Source organism: Nannospalax galili, unplaced genomic scaffold (assembly GCF_000622305.1).
Source record: "Nannospalax galili isolate Female #2095 unplaced genomic scaffold, S.galili_v1.0 scaffold841, whole genome shotgun sequence".
Taxonomy (NCBI): domain Eukaryota; kingdom Metazoa; phylum Chordata; class Mammalia; order Rodentia; family Spalacidae; genus Nannospalax; species Nannospalax galili.
The window spans coordinates 2325343-2341338 of record NW_008345000.1 but is presented as its reverse complement, the minus strand read 5'-3'; the positions used below and the strand labels follow the sequence as shown (position 1 = coordinate 2341338).

Sequence of the window (15996 nt, the reverse complement as noted above, 5' to 3'; positions counted from 1 at the left end):
ATATTTATTATATATAAAAAAGTATACCTCTGTTTTTACCAAGTGATAAATTTATGCATATTATCCAAGGAATTAACCATATTAAGGAATGTTAAGAAAAAAAATAAGTCTTTACTGTATTATACATACCTGTTTTAAAATCCCATCTCTGAGACTTATGTGACTGGAAAAGTTATTTTTTGAAAGCCCATTGCTTCAGCAATGAAGTGGGATGTTCATGTGCATATACCAGGTGCAGCAAAACACTCAAAGAGTAAATTAAAAGTTCAACAAAATGAACACAAGGACACAGGTTTACCACTTATTTTTATATATGTCTAAGCTTAGGTGTAGAAAGAACACATATGTACATTGTATAAACCTACTTCTAGCAGTACCTTTTCAGATATGAGCTCTTGTTTTAGCCTAACACTAATATTTGGGGGCGGGGTACACATTTTTAAAGCATATCTTAAGGTTTCTGAAAGTTCAGTTTTGTATTTTGATATGTAAGATAAGTCACAGATCCGTAGGCCAGCACGCTAGTTGGAGGAGCAGAGGGCACATAAGGGAGCACTCCCCTCCAGTAACTAGAAGCCACAGAGAGGAGACACAGGTGAGGACAGTCATCCTGGGCTACCCTCCACCTGAGTTCCATCCCGTATTGGCACACTTTCCACAATTTGAATATTACTGGGAGGCAGGATGGCTCTCTGTTGAAAAGCTAAAACAGAAAAGAGTGCCTTCTTGATTTTGTTCCTTTGTTGCTCCCACCTGTGACCTAGTCTAAGCTGTGGTAAAGACACTGAGAATGAGGGTTCATCCCCAACAGCTATTTAGTTTCCAGGAACAGCAGTACTCATCTTGGTCTTTCCTGTTACAACATCTTGATAACCATGAATGAATGTGAAGTTCCATTTCAGCCTTTTGATGTATGTTATGAATCCGAGGGAACAGTCTTTGCTCTATAATCCCAGATGCTTCTTTTTAAATTGTTCTTTTGAATGTGGTGCGTTTCTGAGGCTGTATGCCATTGTGCTGTGTATGTGTATGTAACCTCTTGAGCACGTTGTAAGTTTTTAAAGAATAAAATTCAGAGTAATAGGAAAACTGCTTTATCTGTTTATGTTATAGTTTGGTTTGGTTTTTTGAGACAGGGTCTCCCTGGAACTCCAGCTAGCCTGGAACTCACCAGCCTGACATGTGTCTCACAGAAATCCTCCTGCCTCTGTCTCCTGAGTACTAGGATTGAAAGTGTGTGCCACTGCACCTGGCTTGTTTATGTTTTTGATGCTTTAGGAAAGCCTGTTGCTACAGATAGTCCTGGTAGAAATACAGTCTAACTTGCACCCGTAATGCTCCTTGGGTTTATTATGATTTAGATAGTTTTTACATTTTTGTTTGTTTTTTGTTGTGAGCATTCTGGGCTTGTTTGTCTTTAATTTTTATTTATCTTTTTTTTTCTTCTTTTCTTTTTGAGACAGGGTCTCCCTGTAGTCCCAGCTGGCCTAGAACTCACTATGTAGAGCAGGCTGGCCTTGAACTCATTGTCTTTAATTTTATAATAGTGACTAGTTAGGATAGCTGGAATTATAAAGCTTAGCCTTGTGTTAATCATGTTCACTTGAACTGAACAGCTTTTTACTGGGAAATAATTTAACTGAAGGACAACTGAGTGAAGGAGTGGTGCTACAAGCCACTATAAATTGTATTGATGAAATAATTGAAATAATATGTGTCTTTGAAAGTTGACCATGATTGAGAAAAAATCAGATAGTCATGTAGTAAATTATGAAATATTAAGTTTTGCATTGTTTAGCCAGATATTGGTAAATTCTAATTCGTATCTATGAGAAAATGGCACTCTCAAGAAAAAAGCAGTGTTCACATATACATTTATTTTTAAGAGGAGCATGTGTGTGTGCATGTGTACACAAGTGCACAGATTTGGTCCTCAAAGGACACCTGCCTCGGTAGGTTTTCTCACTCCGCAGCGTGGGTCCCAGGCACTGAGCTCAAGTCAGCAGTCTTAGGTGTTGAGCTCAAAGGAAACACCTAAAGTAGAGTTCTTCCAGAGAAGACAGAAAAGTAGACATTGTGTCTGTATTCACAGGTTCACATTCACAAGAGAAAACAAGGACTGAAGTTCTGTAGAGTTAACCAACGTTGAAGTTGGAGTGGTTTTTATGAGGAATATTTTCAAGAGAGCAGTTAATATAATCAATTTTCAGTGATAATCTTTTGATAATGGAGGTATTAACTAGGTAGTCAACCAAAGGGATGAGCAAAACTTGGCAATTTTGGAATCCTGAGACTTTCTCATGATTAATAATTAACAAAATCGGGACTAGAGAGTGGGCTGCTCTTGCAGAGGACCCAGGTTCAATTCCCAGTACTCACAAGGTGGCTAACAATCATCTGTAACTCCAGTTGTAGAGGATCCAATGCCCTCTTCTGACCTCTGAAGGCACTGCACGACAAGGGTGCACTTAAATACATGCAGGCAATAACTCACATACATAAGATAAAAATAATAATTTTTTAATTAGCAAAATGGAGGGCCAGGTGTGATAGCTCATGCTTTTAATCCCAACACCCAGGAGGCAGAGGCAGGAGGATCTCTGTGAGATTGAGGCCAGCCAGGGCTACATAGTGAGACCCTGTCTCCCCCAAAAAAGTTAGCAAAATGGACAGGTGAGAATACAAGAGGTTTATTAAACTATCACTACCAAAAATAACAATCAAGATTATAGCTTACTTATGGCCTACTGTCATCAGATAGCTTTACAGACATGAAAATTTGCCTCATCCTGAAAACTTGATTTCAAGTAAGTAAAGAAATTCAGAGAGATGGTTTTTGCCCGAACTGTCACTTATTAAGCCCATGTTTTGAAAGGTTCACATTCACATTGTACTACTTGATAAACTGTGCACTGATTTTAACAGTTTTCCAGCAGAGGGCAGTAAAGAATTCTAGGGAAAAGCATCTTTGAAATTTGAATAAAGATCGCATGGTAACTGAAAAGGCAAGCTGTGTACGAGTGTGTCCAGTGTGTCGGCAGCAAGTCCCACCTCTGTCCAAAGCTCAGGAATACACAGAACACACAAAGGCAACACACGTCACGTCACGTCGTTAGTGGTTGTTAATTGGAATACAGGGAATTGCAGTTGCATTTGAATGGCCTGTACTTTCTCCAGGTTCATTAAATAAGTATACTTTTCTGATTTGGAGTGGGGTGGAGTGTGGAACAGACGAATTGATTACTTAAAAGATAGTGATGGAAGCCGGGCTGGTGGCGCACGCCTTTAATCCCAGCCCTCGGGAGGCAGAGGCAGGCAGATCTCTGTGAGTTCAAGGACAACGTGGTCTTCATAGTGAGTTCCAGGACAGCTGGGGCTACAGGGAGAGCCTGTCTCAAAAAGACCAAAAAAAAAAAAAAACAGATAGTGGTAGAGATGCTTCTAGAGATGGTAGTGAACAGTGAGGAGAGGATCCGACTTCTCACTTACTCTTTCCCGTCCGTGAAAATATGTAATCTGTGAGGTCAATATATGTTTGCCTTGCGTTTCTTTAGTTGCTCTCTCCTTGCTGGAGAGTGGAAGGGGATGATGAAACATGGTGCTAGATAGCCTAAGTTGACGTTGAAGCTCAGCCTCCCAGGTGCTGGAATTACAGGTATGCGCGTCCGTGTCCAACTCTCCTTCCAGTATTACATTTGAACTTTTATAATCCAGATTTTTCAATCAGATTAATATGAAAAACTTCACTGTTTTTCATCCCCATATGATCATTGTAACTTGCTTAATTGACAATTATATTAGAACTTCATCCTGTACTACCACAACCAATGAATGGCTCATATAACCAAAGCAGTTGGATAAGAAAAAAGAAAGTTAGAATGAGGTAAACCATAATGGACTAGAGAGAAAGAAGTCACAGGTACAGTTTTGGACAGGCGGAGTGAAGAACCCTCAGAAATCTCTTTCTCTTAAAGTAAATTTACCCACACTTCCATGTATTTAGTAGGTAAAGGTGACTTAAAGAAGCACTAACTATCCAGCCATGGTGGAAGGCACCTATAAACCAGCACTCAAGAGACAAAGGTGTGAAAGTCATGAGTTCAAGACCAGCTTAGGCTGCATAACGAGACCCTATCTCAAAAAAAAAAAAAAATCAAAAAACATTAACTGTCCTTTTCCCCTATCACTGGTAACTTGCCAACTTCATGTATTACAAATAAAATTTTATGTGCCACAAAATATTTTAGAAATACAGATCCTTTTTGACTAATAAGTATTGTTTGGCTTTAGAGGTGCATGTACAGAGGCATCCCTTAACATGGATACATTCTGAGAAATGGGTACTTAGGTGGTTGCTTGATCTTGTCGACATCGTGGAGTGTATGTCCAGGCCTGTATACAGAGCCTTCTTCAGAAGAAAGCTACAAGTAGAAGAACTGACTGACTCACATAGCAGTAGACTGACACACACAGCACAGTAGTGGGCAGATTGCTGCCAAGTGGTTTTCATTGTTTACTGATGGTCTGTGATTTATTTAGGGTGGCTGGCTCTGCAGGGTATTTGTTACAGACATGTGACTGCTGTATCAGACTGCAACTCTAGGTGGCAGCAGTTTTTCAGCCCCATTGTAAATTTTATATGTAGCCATATGCAGTCTGTCATTGGCCAAAACATCATTATAGAACACCTGAATGCTTTTCAACCAATACTGAAATCCCAGTGAAATTTCAACATAAATAAGAATGCCACCTTATGACAGTTATTAATCTGTATAAGAGTTCTAGTCATGTTTATTCCCTATAAGTGAAACAGTATTAGAAGTACTTAAAATTAAAAGAAATTCCACTAATACTTAAAAAGTATATCCTGATTTTAGTTTCATAATAAAACTTTTATTAGTTTTTATATAGGTGAGTATTAACGGAAATAAAACTTGTAGTCTGTAACTTTTTAAAAAAATATTTTATTATTTTTATTTTTTGTGTATGAGTGTATTGCCTGCATGTGTGTAAGTGCACCCGTGTCGTGCAGTGCTCAAGGAGGTCAGAAGAGGGTGTCAGATCCCCTGGAACTTGAGTTACACAGACGGTTGTTAGCTCCCTTGTGGGTGTTGTAAATTGAACCTGGGTCCTCTGCAAGTGCAGCCAGTGCTCTTAACTGCTGAGTCATGTCTGCAGCCCCTAGTCTGTAACTTTTTAAGGTTGCCTTTTATAATTCAGTAATTACGTTCTTTATTAAATATATTTCTAAATATCAATCATTTCCTGTACCAATATTATCTCAACTGGATATATGATACACATTAAAAATTGGTTAAAATATAAACAGGCTTATATAATAGCCACAAAATATTGAATCCTCAGACTTCTAGAGGCGTTGATTTTTATAAGCATCTCAGTTACTAGCTAGTAATTAAAACATTTAATTACGCTTACAGTCTGGATTCTAGTGATGTTTCTCACAGCTATGCTTATGAAGGAGAAGAGTATTGAACTTGAGTCCAGTTTAATGCCCTTCACCACTTGCACTTGATCATGTATATTCCTAAGCCCAGGTGATGAATAGAATATCATGTTAGAAAATAAGAGATTCAACATGAGTGAAAAAAAAAATGTGAACTCATCTGGAAGGCAAAATCAACAAAAAGTGATTGAATTAAAATCGTTGGGTAGATATACTATTTTTGCTATTATATATAGTATAAAGCCTCGTAAATTCTTGAGCAATTTTTCACCTACTACTTAGTAGTAACTAAAATATTTGTATAATAAATAATAAACTTATAACGTCTGTAGCAGGGGCTCAAAATGGCTCAGCAGCACATCCTGCTCTTGCCAAAAACCCAAGTTCAGTTCCCAGCACCCACGTTGCATGGCTTATTACAACTACCTTTAGGGGATCCAGTACCATCTACTGGACTTCAGGGCATACACACACATGTGCATGCATGCACACACACACACACACTCCCAAAGATTTATCTTTAAAATCTAAAAGTCTGTAACAGATCTCAGGATTTAAAGCTTTTTTTCCCTATCATCAACCCAATTGAAAGTGGTAAGTTTTCTCTTTTAAAGAATTTATCGAAGTGTCAGACATTTTCTGCTTTTAATTTTTTAGGTGGTTTCAGACACCCTCCCAAGTTTTCTACCATGCAGCTACTGAACATGGAGGAAAAGACGTCTACCCAGGGCAGTGTCTTTGGGAAGGTTGTGAGCCTTTTCAGCGACAGAGGTTTTCTTTTATTACCCACTTACAGGTACACTTTCTTGATGCTATTTGCTTAGTAACTCATTTCATTGCATTGAATATTGTGATGTATATTTTTTTACTTTCTTTTCTCCCAAAGGATAAGCACTGTTCAAAGGACGCCCTGCTTGCAGGGTTAAAACAAGATGAACCAGGACAAGTGGGAAATCAAAAATCTTCTACGAAGTAAGGAAAATTAGTTTATTTACCATTAGACATTAGAAAAATAGTACAGAACTAAGGGGTATGCCTCACTGATAGAGCGATTTCCTAGGATGGTCGAGGTCCCTTCCCTAATTTACGTCCCTCACACTGGGGAAGAAAAAGAGAGAAAGAAGGGGGAAAGGAAGGGAAGGAGGGGGAGGGAAGGAAGGAGAGGGGAGGAGGGAGGGAGGGAGCGAGGCAAGATACATGAACAACAAAAAGAAATTTAGCTATTGAGAAACCACTACCAAGCTATGTGATTCTGTTCACACTACCTAAATTCTTTACATTTCTCTTCATGATGGCTTAGTGGCATGGTCTGTAAGGTCCATACACCACACACACACACACACACACACACACACACACACACAGAGTCTTACATTTAAAGATTGTTTTCATATATTTTTCAATATTCAGAATTCATATAAAGAAGTATCTGAATATTCCCACTTCACAAATATTTAAAGAAACCTTGACAGTTACACAGCTTGTTAAAGATGCTTCCTCACATATTGGTCAGTGCCCTTTCACCTACTGCCTCATAGAACATCATAGATAGTGGCACAGCCTGTCCACTTGGCCAAAGATACTGACAGTAATGTAAACTGACTTTATATTTACTGCCTCTGCAGCTCTTCATCCTGTATCTTTCTTTCATAAAGAACAGGACAGCTGTATTGAAAGGACTGAGATTAGTAAGTAATGATGAAAAGAAGGCTACGTAAGAGAGCAGTGTGAGGCTGGAGAGGCTCAGTATGAGGGCTGGAGAGGTGGTGCAGTGGTTAAGAGCACTGGCTGCTCTTGGAGAGGACCCGGGTGTGAGTCCCAGCATCTACATGGTGGCTGTGAACCCTCCTGAACTCCAGTTCCAGGGGAATCCGAAGCTCTCTTCTGACCCCATGGGCATTGCATGACACGGGTGCACTTATATATATCAGGCAACACACTCATACATAAAATGAAAATAATTTTTAAAAAACGCAGTGTGACCCCCCCCCCCCCAATGGCATGGTGGCACATGCCTTTAGTCTCAGCACTCAGGAGGCAGAGGCAGGCAGAGCTCTGTGAATTCAAGGCCAGCCTAGTCTACATAGTAAGTTCTAGGCCAGATGGAGCTACAGGGAGACCTTGTCTCAAAACGACCAAAAAAAAAACCAAAAAAAGCAGTGAGACGTGTCCGTAACATTTTTTCTCTAACAATTGGCATCTTTTCCTGCCTGATGTGAGCCTATACCTTCTCAGCAATATTATTTATTTTATTTTATTTTTAGGTGCTATTTTAAAATAAATTATACCTCAAATTGTAGAATTTTTTCTTTTCAACAACCATCTTAACATTACATTCAAAGATGAGAACTCCACAACTTTGATACTGTATTGTATTTATTTTTTATTGCCTGCTTACCCAGCACAGTAACTTAAAGATGGGCCATGCTGGGCATGTTACTTGCTTTAAAACTGATAGATTAAGTGCAGTGTGGTAGTATGTTTATAACACTAGGAGGCAGGAGTATCACAGGTTCAAGTCAGCTTGAGCTACGTAATAAGACCTTGTCTCAAAAGAGAAAGGGGAAAAGAAGACGGGGTTGGAAACTAAGCCCTAACATGGAAGCTGTGTGTGCGTGCTGGCAGGGTGGCCGCCGTCATCAGCCTGTCTGCAGAATCTGCTTAACAGTGCATGTCTGTCTGATCAATTTAGGCAGCCAGCTGTAGGGGGCACAAGCTCAGCTCCTAGAGCACAAAAGGCCATTGCGAGTCACCCCAGTGCTGCACTCATGGCTCTTAGGAGAGGATCAAGAAACCTTGTCTTTCGAGATTTTACAGTAAGTGTGCCTTGAAAGCCTTATCTGTAAAGGTGTGACTCCTGTGTGATTTAGATGTTTATTGTTTTTTTTAAATTCTCCATTCTTTTTAAGGATGAAAAAGAGGGACCAATAACTAAACACATCCGACTAACAGCTGCCTTAATATTAAAAAATATTGGTAAATACTCGGAATGTGGTCGCAGGTGAGTAATGTGTTTTCCGTAGCCGTCTGAGTTAGTAACACCAGGCACCTCTGTTGATCATGTTTGCTCACTAATTTTGTGAATGTGACTAAAAGCTTATGCCAAGGTCAAACCATCATGATCTCTTAAAAGTCAAAAATAAAATTGAAACAACCAAAAACAAGCCTTTAACTTGTTTTATTGTTAATTTTGGTACTGGCCATAACATTTACAGGAAAGAAAAGTAACTTTGGAATAGAAAACTTAAGAGTTTACTGGGGAAAAGAAGAAACTGGCATTTCAGTCATATTTAATCAACTCATTTCAGGTTGACTGTTATTTTTATGGTAAGAGTCACTGATACTCTTGATGATAAAACTACTTTCTAATAGACTTAAGCAAAAGACTAATCAGGATTTTGTAGAACTATTTAAAGAAAGTAGCCAGGTTTCGTGGTGCACGCCTTTAGTCCCAGCACTCCGGAGGCAGATGCAGGCAGATCTCTGTGAGTTCAAGACCAGCCTGGTCTACATAGTTCCAGGCTAGCCTGGTCTACAGGGAGACCCTGTCTCAAAAAGACAAAAAGAAAAATAGGAATAACTTTCCTTGAGAAAAAATGTGTTCTGCTTTCTCCTCAACTTGGGTGTGTCCCTTCCTTCCGTGCACCTTCCTCACATTCCTCCCGCACCCTCAGCTGAACAGTCTAGAAGTTGAGGCATCTCAGGATGCCTCTTGCATTTCTGAGAGCCATGCTCTTCTCCAGCTTCTTCTCTTCCCTCCTAATGGTCCATCACCTACACTAGCCTCAGTCTACCTGCTTCTGCTCACCCCTATTTTACCTTGTTTTAGGTTTTCTATGATTAAAATTTAAAATAGGTTTGCCAAGCATAAAAATTATGGAATGATAAAAGAATTTGACTACATCAAATTTTAAATTTTCTGCATGAAAAATTTTTTAGAATTTGTAGTGTGAAAATGAACAAGGTGTGTGTGTGTGTGTGTGTGTGTGTGTACGCGCACATACATGTACTAGAGATTGAATCTAGGCCAAACACATGCTAGGCCGAAATATTCTTAATACTTAAGCAATAACTTCCAAAAAGACAAAACAAATGTAAGGCCTCCCGGCTTTCCCAGAATCCCCGTGCGTCCTGTCCACTCCGTTTGCTCTCCTCCTTTGCTCCAGTCCCTCCTCACGCTGGTTTTGCTCCATAGCCCGCATTTCTGCCACCGCGCAGCCTGTGCAAGTTGCTCTCTGTCTCAGTTTTGACTCTTGTTCCAGTGCTCCTTCAGAATGCCTTCTCCGCCTACTCGCCGTGACTCAGGCTCATCTCAGAGAGCCCTGTGTTCTCAGTAGTCTTTGTTGTTGATGCACCCGCCCCCCCAGCTTGTTGTTCTTATTCTGTTTTTCTAACCTGGTTTTAACATTTGCTCTCATTGTTTTGTAAACAGTTTAGAATGGCTGTTTTCTTCTACTGAACTTTGAGCCAAGGCTGATTAATCCTTCCAACGTACACACACTAGAATACTGCCCCTAACACATTCGGTTACCTGCTTTCCCAACACTACTCCGTGTGCATGTGCAGCTCTTTACAGGTAGACCCTGGCTGCTTAGTTTCATCAGTGCTTTCTCAGTGCCTAGCGTACCTTTAGGAGAGGGTGATCACTGAGGAAGTACTTGATAGACACGTGGAAGGAAAGGAGAGTCAAGTTCTCTTTCTGCTAGAAATCTGCTTAGAATTTGTGCCACAGAATTCCCCAGATAACTTTATTAGGGCTGTTTCTTCCCATTCATATTATCCATTCTTGGGCTTTTATAACAAAGCCTCTTTAGTCTTAAGTTGTTTACCATGTTTTCTTGATTCTTTTCTCCTTGTTACATGGAAGCTCTAGTCTTCTGAATGTCTTCTGGTGTTATCAGTTCTTATGCTCTTAGAAGAGCAGAATCATGAGAATCTGAGCTGTCTATCAGGGCATGGCAATGCATGCTTGTAATCCCAGGATTTGGGAGTAGAAGGCCCGAGACAGCCAGTTTGAAGCCAGCCTGGGGTATACAGTGAGACCTTGTGTCAAGCAGGACAAACAGAGGCCCCAACAACCCATTCAGTTCTTCATGTCCTCTTCCAGGTCCTTGATACGGAACCTCTGTTGAACATTTCCTGTGACGGCAAGCTTTGTTTGAGTGAGAGTACTGATAACCTGGCAAGACCCAGTATATGAAGGAGGGTGTAGGGATCCTTCTTCAGTGGAGTAATGTCGGTGTGTGGTCTTTTAGACTTAAGCGCATTTCTATTTGTAACGATAGCACTTTGGTCAAGAGGTAGATTTACGGACGTTGACCCTTACTCTCTTATAGTGCCCCAAACAATAGAAAATGCCAGAGTGTGTGTGTGTGTGTGTGCGCGCGCGCGCGCGCGCGTGCATGCATGCATGCGTGCGTATGGTTATTTCAGGATTTGATCATTTGAATAGTGCAGTTTATCTCTTCTGATTGTTTCAGCTCTAGAGAAGTCCAGGTTTTGTCTCATTTTGATAAATATATAATATTTGGGTCTTATTTACAAAACTAGTGCTTTTCTTTACATTAATAATGAACAATCCCAAAAGGAAATTAAGAAAACATTCCATTTATAATAACATCAAAAGAACAAAGTACTTAGGAATTATCTACTTAGGAAGATATATACACTCAAAAATCAAGGATTGCTAAAAAATTAGAGTACAGGAGTAAATGGAAAGATAGTCTATGTTCATGTGTAGAAGGTAAGATTTCAGTACTGCTACAGTGCAACCCAACCCCTACCAAAAGTTTAGCAATTTTTGCAGAAATAGAAAAGACCATCCTAAAAGGATTCTGGTGAAAATAATCTTGAAAAAGAATAACAAAATTGAGGACCTGCTCTTCTGAGTGTTGTGCTTATTACAGAGCTACAGTCACAAAATTGCTGCAGGGGCATAAAGTCAGGCAGGCCAACAGAACAGGACAAGCCCAGAGTAAGCCGCCCATATACAGTCCAATTTTAATGATTTTCTGAGAAGGTGCTAGTTCCTCATTCAGTGAAAAGACTGCTTTTTCAACAGATGGTATTGGAAAAACTAGACTTGTACCTCCTAAAGAAACTGACCCCAGGTGCTGTGGAGAACTCAAGATGAAGAGGCAAAAATATAGTACACACTTAAACTGGAATATTAGCCTGAAAAAAATTGAGTACACAGCACAGAATGGGAACTTTGAGGGTATTTCATTAAGTGAAAAAGCTCCCCACAAAGGGTAAATATTCCTACTCCATGAAGTTCCTGTAAGAGTCAAGTACAAGACAGAGAGTATCCCAGTGGTTTTCAGGGACTGAGAATAGTGAGGGATGGAAAATTGTCATGTTATGGGTACAGAATGCTCTATTGTGACCTACTAAAAAAGACTGGAGATGAGAGTTACACAGCAGGACAAGTGCACTCAGTGCCTTCTGAACTGGTAAGTTCCTTTATGTTCTTTTTCATAAGAACGAAAAAATGGAAAGCACCAAAAGAGGCGTTTAGGCGGAGTGAGGGGTGAGGGTGGATCGGAGACTTCTTTTTAGGGTGAAGGAAATGCTCAAGGTAATTTTGGCACTGGTACACTTTAAGTGCCCGACTTTCATGAAACTAAATTATGTCTCAATAAAGCTGTAAAATAAAATTACGTCCTAAAGCGGGTAAGAAGCAAAGTGACTGCACTCTTTCACATCCAACTTGGTAGCTTTCGGCAGTTGGGCGGGTTTTACTGCTATTTTCCTCACAGTACGCTGTTACTCTACCTTTATTTGCTACATTGTTTAGATATCAATCCAGCACCTGCAGCTGTGCTATGGGAGTCCAAGGACATTCTGGGCCACATTCCTTTGTATGTGATCTATGTTGCATTCTGAAGTGTTTACAGTCTTTTTTTTTTTTTTGATGTTGAAAAGTTTCATGACTGATACCTTAGTGGGTTTTTTCCTTTAATAAATATATAAAAGCTGAATATAATAATGGGGTACTCTGATATTGTGATACATACATGCATTGTGTAGTGTTTAAATTGTATTAACCCAATCTTTAACCTTCAAACACTCATTTCTCTATGGCGAGGCATTCAGGACCCTTTCCTGTAGCTCTCTGAAGTACACGCTGGCCCCTCCTGTGCGTGCGACACCTCAGCGTCTTGCTCCTATCTAACAGTGCCGTAGTACTCCTTGATCAACCTTCTGTTAGCCAAGTCTTCTTATCTCTTCATTAGTTGATGGACGCTTTGAGTACTTCCAATTCTTGTTGTGAATAGAGCTGCAAAAACATGGCTGTGCTGATGACCTTTTGACCCACAGATTTAATTGTTGTTTATTTGGACTTGGGGTTTCAGTCTATGCTTGGCTATCTGGCTCAGCTGCTTTTAGAACAGTATCAAGGCAGACCATTTTGTCATGGGGCATGTGAGGCTGATTACCTCATGGTAGTCAGGAAACACAGAAAGGAAGGGGCTGGGGCTGGGGCCAACTCACCTTGACCTACTTCCTCCAACTAGGACCCACCAAACAACATTTAATAGCCCCCCCCAATAATGCCATCAAAGTATTAGTTCATAGTGGATTAACACTGATAAGATCAGACTCCTCACTTCCCCTAAAGCCTGGCCTCTGAACATTGCTACACCAGGAACCAGTCCTTCAGCAAGACTTCAGGAGACAGTTTAGATCCAAACCATGCTATTCCTTTGTATATTTACCAAGTAAGATTGCTAGAGCGTATGGGGCTTTTAATTTTTTAAGGCATCTAAACTGTTCCCATGGTGTCCGATTTACGTTCCCATCCATAGTGTACATAGGTTCAAACATTTTTCTCCACATTCTTTTAAAATATTTTCTTAATTTTGTTTTATGCGTTTGAGTGTATTGCCTGCATTTAAGTACACCTGTGTCATACAGTGCCAAAAAGGTCAGAAGAGGGCATCGTATTCCCTGAAACTGGAGTTACAGATGGTTGTTAGCTGCCATGTGGGTGTCGGGAACTGAACCTGGGTCCTCTACAAGAGCAGCCAGTGCGCTTAACTGCTGAGCATCTCTCCAGCTGCTACATATTTTTACTAGCACTTTTGTCTTTCTGATAATAGCCAATTTTTCTGGAGTGTAGTTTTGATTTTTGTCTTGAGAAATGGCTGCTTAGGTCTTTTGCCTAGTCTTTAATCAAATTATTTGGATTCTGTTGTTAAATTTTTGGAATTCTGTAGATATTCTGAATAGTAACCCTTTGTCAGATGTAGGCCTTCCAGATATTTTCTCCCATTCCATAGGCTTTGTCACTCTGATGATAATTTCTAGTACTATGCAGAAGCTTCTGTCTAGTTTTGCTTTGGTTTCCTGTGCAGCTCCTGTATTTTATTTTTCTTTTCTTTTTTTTTTTTAATTAATTTTTTGAGACAGTCTCCCTGTAGCCCCAGCTGGTCTTAAACTCACTATGTAGTCCAGGTTGGCCTTGATCTCAGAGATCCGCCTGCCTCTATTTCCTGAGTGCTAGAACTAAAAACATGCCACCACCACACGTGGCTTCTGTTTTCTTTTGAGTCCATTCTGAGTTGCTTTTGGGAATTGCATGTTCCAGCTGGCTGTAGAGGCGGGAGTTTACCTGAAGGTGCTCTGCTCTATTTTTATGCCTATGCCATGCATGCCGTTTGTGTTTCTGTAACGTCATGTTGTTCTGATTTCAGTAAGCATTTCAGCTGAATGGATGCACACTGAAGTATGGAGATTCATATGCTATGATAATGGGAAGTTTCTTGTTTCTTTTCTTTTTGCTTTCAATTTTTTCTACTCTGCATTCTGGAAATCTTTTTGATTTAACCAAGCCTGCGCTTTTTTGGTTTTGTTTTTTGTTTGTTTGTTTGTTTTGTTTTTTTTTTAAATATGTTGAAGCTGGACATGGTGATGCAATGGCTTTAATCCCAGCACTCAGGAGGCAGAGGCAGGTTTAAGGCCAGCCTGGTCTACATAGTGAGTTCAAACAACAGAAAACCTGTGGGGTTTTTACTCCATTTGAGAACTCTGTCAGTTCCCGGCTGCTGTTGTAGTCTTGATCTGTTGGATGCAATGTCTTCCCAGCTCTCTGAGGATATTAATGCTTTTTAAGTTTTCTTCTGCTCTTTTCTACAAATGTTCTTTCCTCAAGTGTTTTAGGATTTTAGGGTTGTCTTCATATTTTAAAAATAAAATATTTAAAACCAAGCATGGTAGTGGACACATGTAATCCCAACACTCAGGGCTGTGGCAGAAGGGTCATGAGTTGTGGGGTCCTGCATTCTGGAAACAGGACGGAGAGGGGTCCTTCATGTTGCCAACTCGCATTTTCCAGTCTGTTGAACTCACTTTGTCCATCGCTGTGCCTGTTCCTAAGGCCTTAGCCTTTTCTTTCACTCATTTTCATACTATTTTAGTATGTGACAGACTTGTGTTCAAATTACTGGGTTTTTCTAAGAGCTAATTTGTATCTTAAAATGTTTGTTATTAGAACATAAATATTTATTATTGAGTAAGAGCATTAAAGTGAGACACCAACATGTAAAAGCTGAGGAAAAGAGTTCATCACAGAGGATGTAGCTCCGTCAAAAAGCACTGGCCAAGCATCCCTAGCACTCTGAAAGCAGAAGGGATGGGGAAAGAAAAGAAATTGAATCATTTCATAAAACAACTCATGTGTGTAAATAGTAAAAGTGAAAAATGCTGTGGAGATAGCTGGGTTCAGTTGGTAAAGTGCGTGCAAGGCCCTGAGTTCAATGCCCAGCATTTTCTCCATCCCAAGAAAAAAGTTATAAGGATTTTTTTCCTTCATAGAAAAGTCATATAACTTTCCAATTTCCATAGTTCACTTTAAAATTTGTTAAGTAAAAATTTGAAATAAGTCCCCCATGTGTGTAGAACAGAATGTCCAGTGAGTTAGCTATCGCAGAACGGTGGCCATAGAAGCAGCCATCAAGTTGAAAACAGCAGTGCAGCCGCACCCGCCCCGCCCCTTCCGGTCTACCTCAGCCTTCCCTCTCGGGACCAGTGCCCAGCGGGTGGCACTACATGCTAGTTTTTGCCTGACTTCTGGCTTTATATAAGTAGAATCAAGCAGCAGGCACTTGTTTTCCAGCATGACTATGTGGTTGATTCCCATTGTTGTGTAGAATTGCACAGAATGGAACTTTGTTCATATTATCAGAGTATGGGATATGCTGTGGTCTCATTCTTTCAGTGGGCATATGGGTGGGGTTGTTTCTAGTTTGGTGTTATAAATAATGCTATGAACGTCTCATACAGTGTAGGCCATACACAAATATATTTCTGTAAGCATTTTTAAGACATTAGCGATTGGTCCAGTACAAGTTCAGCACATGCCGCCACTATTCTGGGTGAGTGCTATCAGTGTGCACTCAGTAGCGGCAGAGCCTCAGTGGCTCCGTGGTCCTGCCAGCCGTGGGCACTGACTGCAGTTTGAACGTTTCTCTTTAGCCATTCCCTTGAGTGTGTGAGGATGTGTCGGAGGGCAACTGCATAAATTGAACAAT

At 40.2% G+C, this 15996-nt stretch overlaps 1 protein-coding gene across 2 annotated transcripts in view; it reads left to right on the top strand.

Moving 5' to 3' along the window:
* Positions 1–15996, top strand: part of Arid2 (AT-rich interaction domain 2) — a 203327-nt gene that overhangs the window by 183548 nt on the left and 3783 nt on the right. For both annotated transcript variants that reach the window (XM_008841315.3, XM_029567426.1), the window contains 4 exons: positions 6122–6260; positions 6351–6436; positions 8157–8280; positions 8374–8465. In XM_008841315.3, the coding sequence (XP_008839537.1) occupies positions 6122–6260; positions 6351–6436; positions 8157–8280; positions 8374–8465 (441 nt within the window). The remainder of the gene's footprint in view (positions 1–6121; positions 6261–6350; positions 6437–8156; positions 8281–8373; positions 8466–15996) is intronic.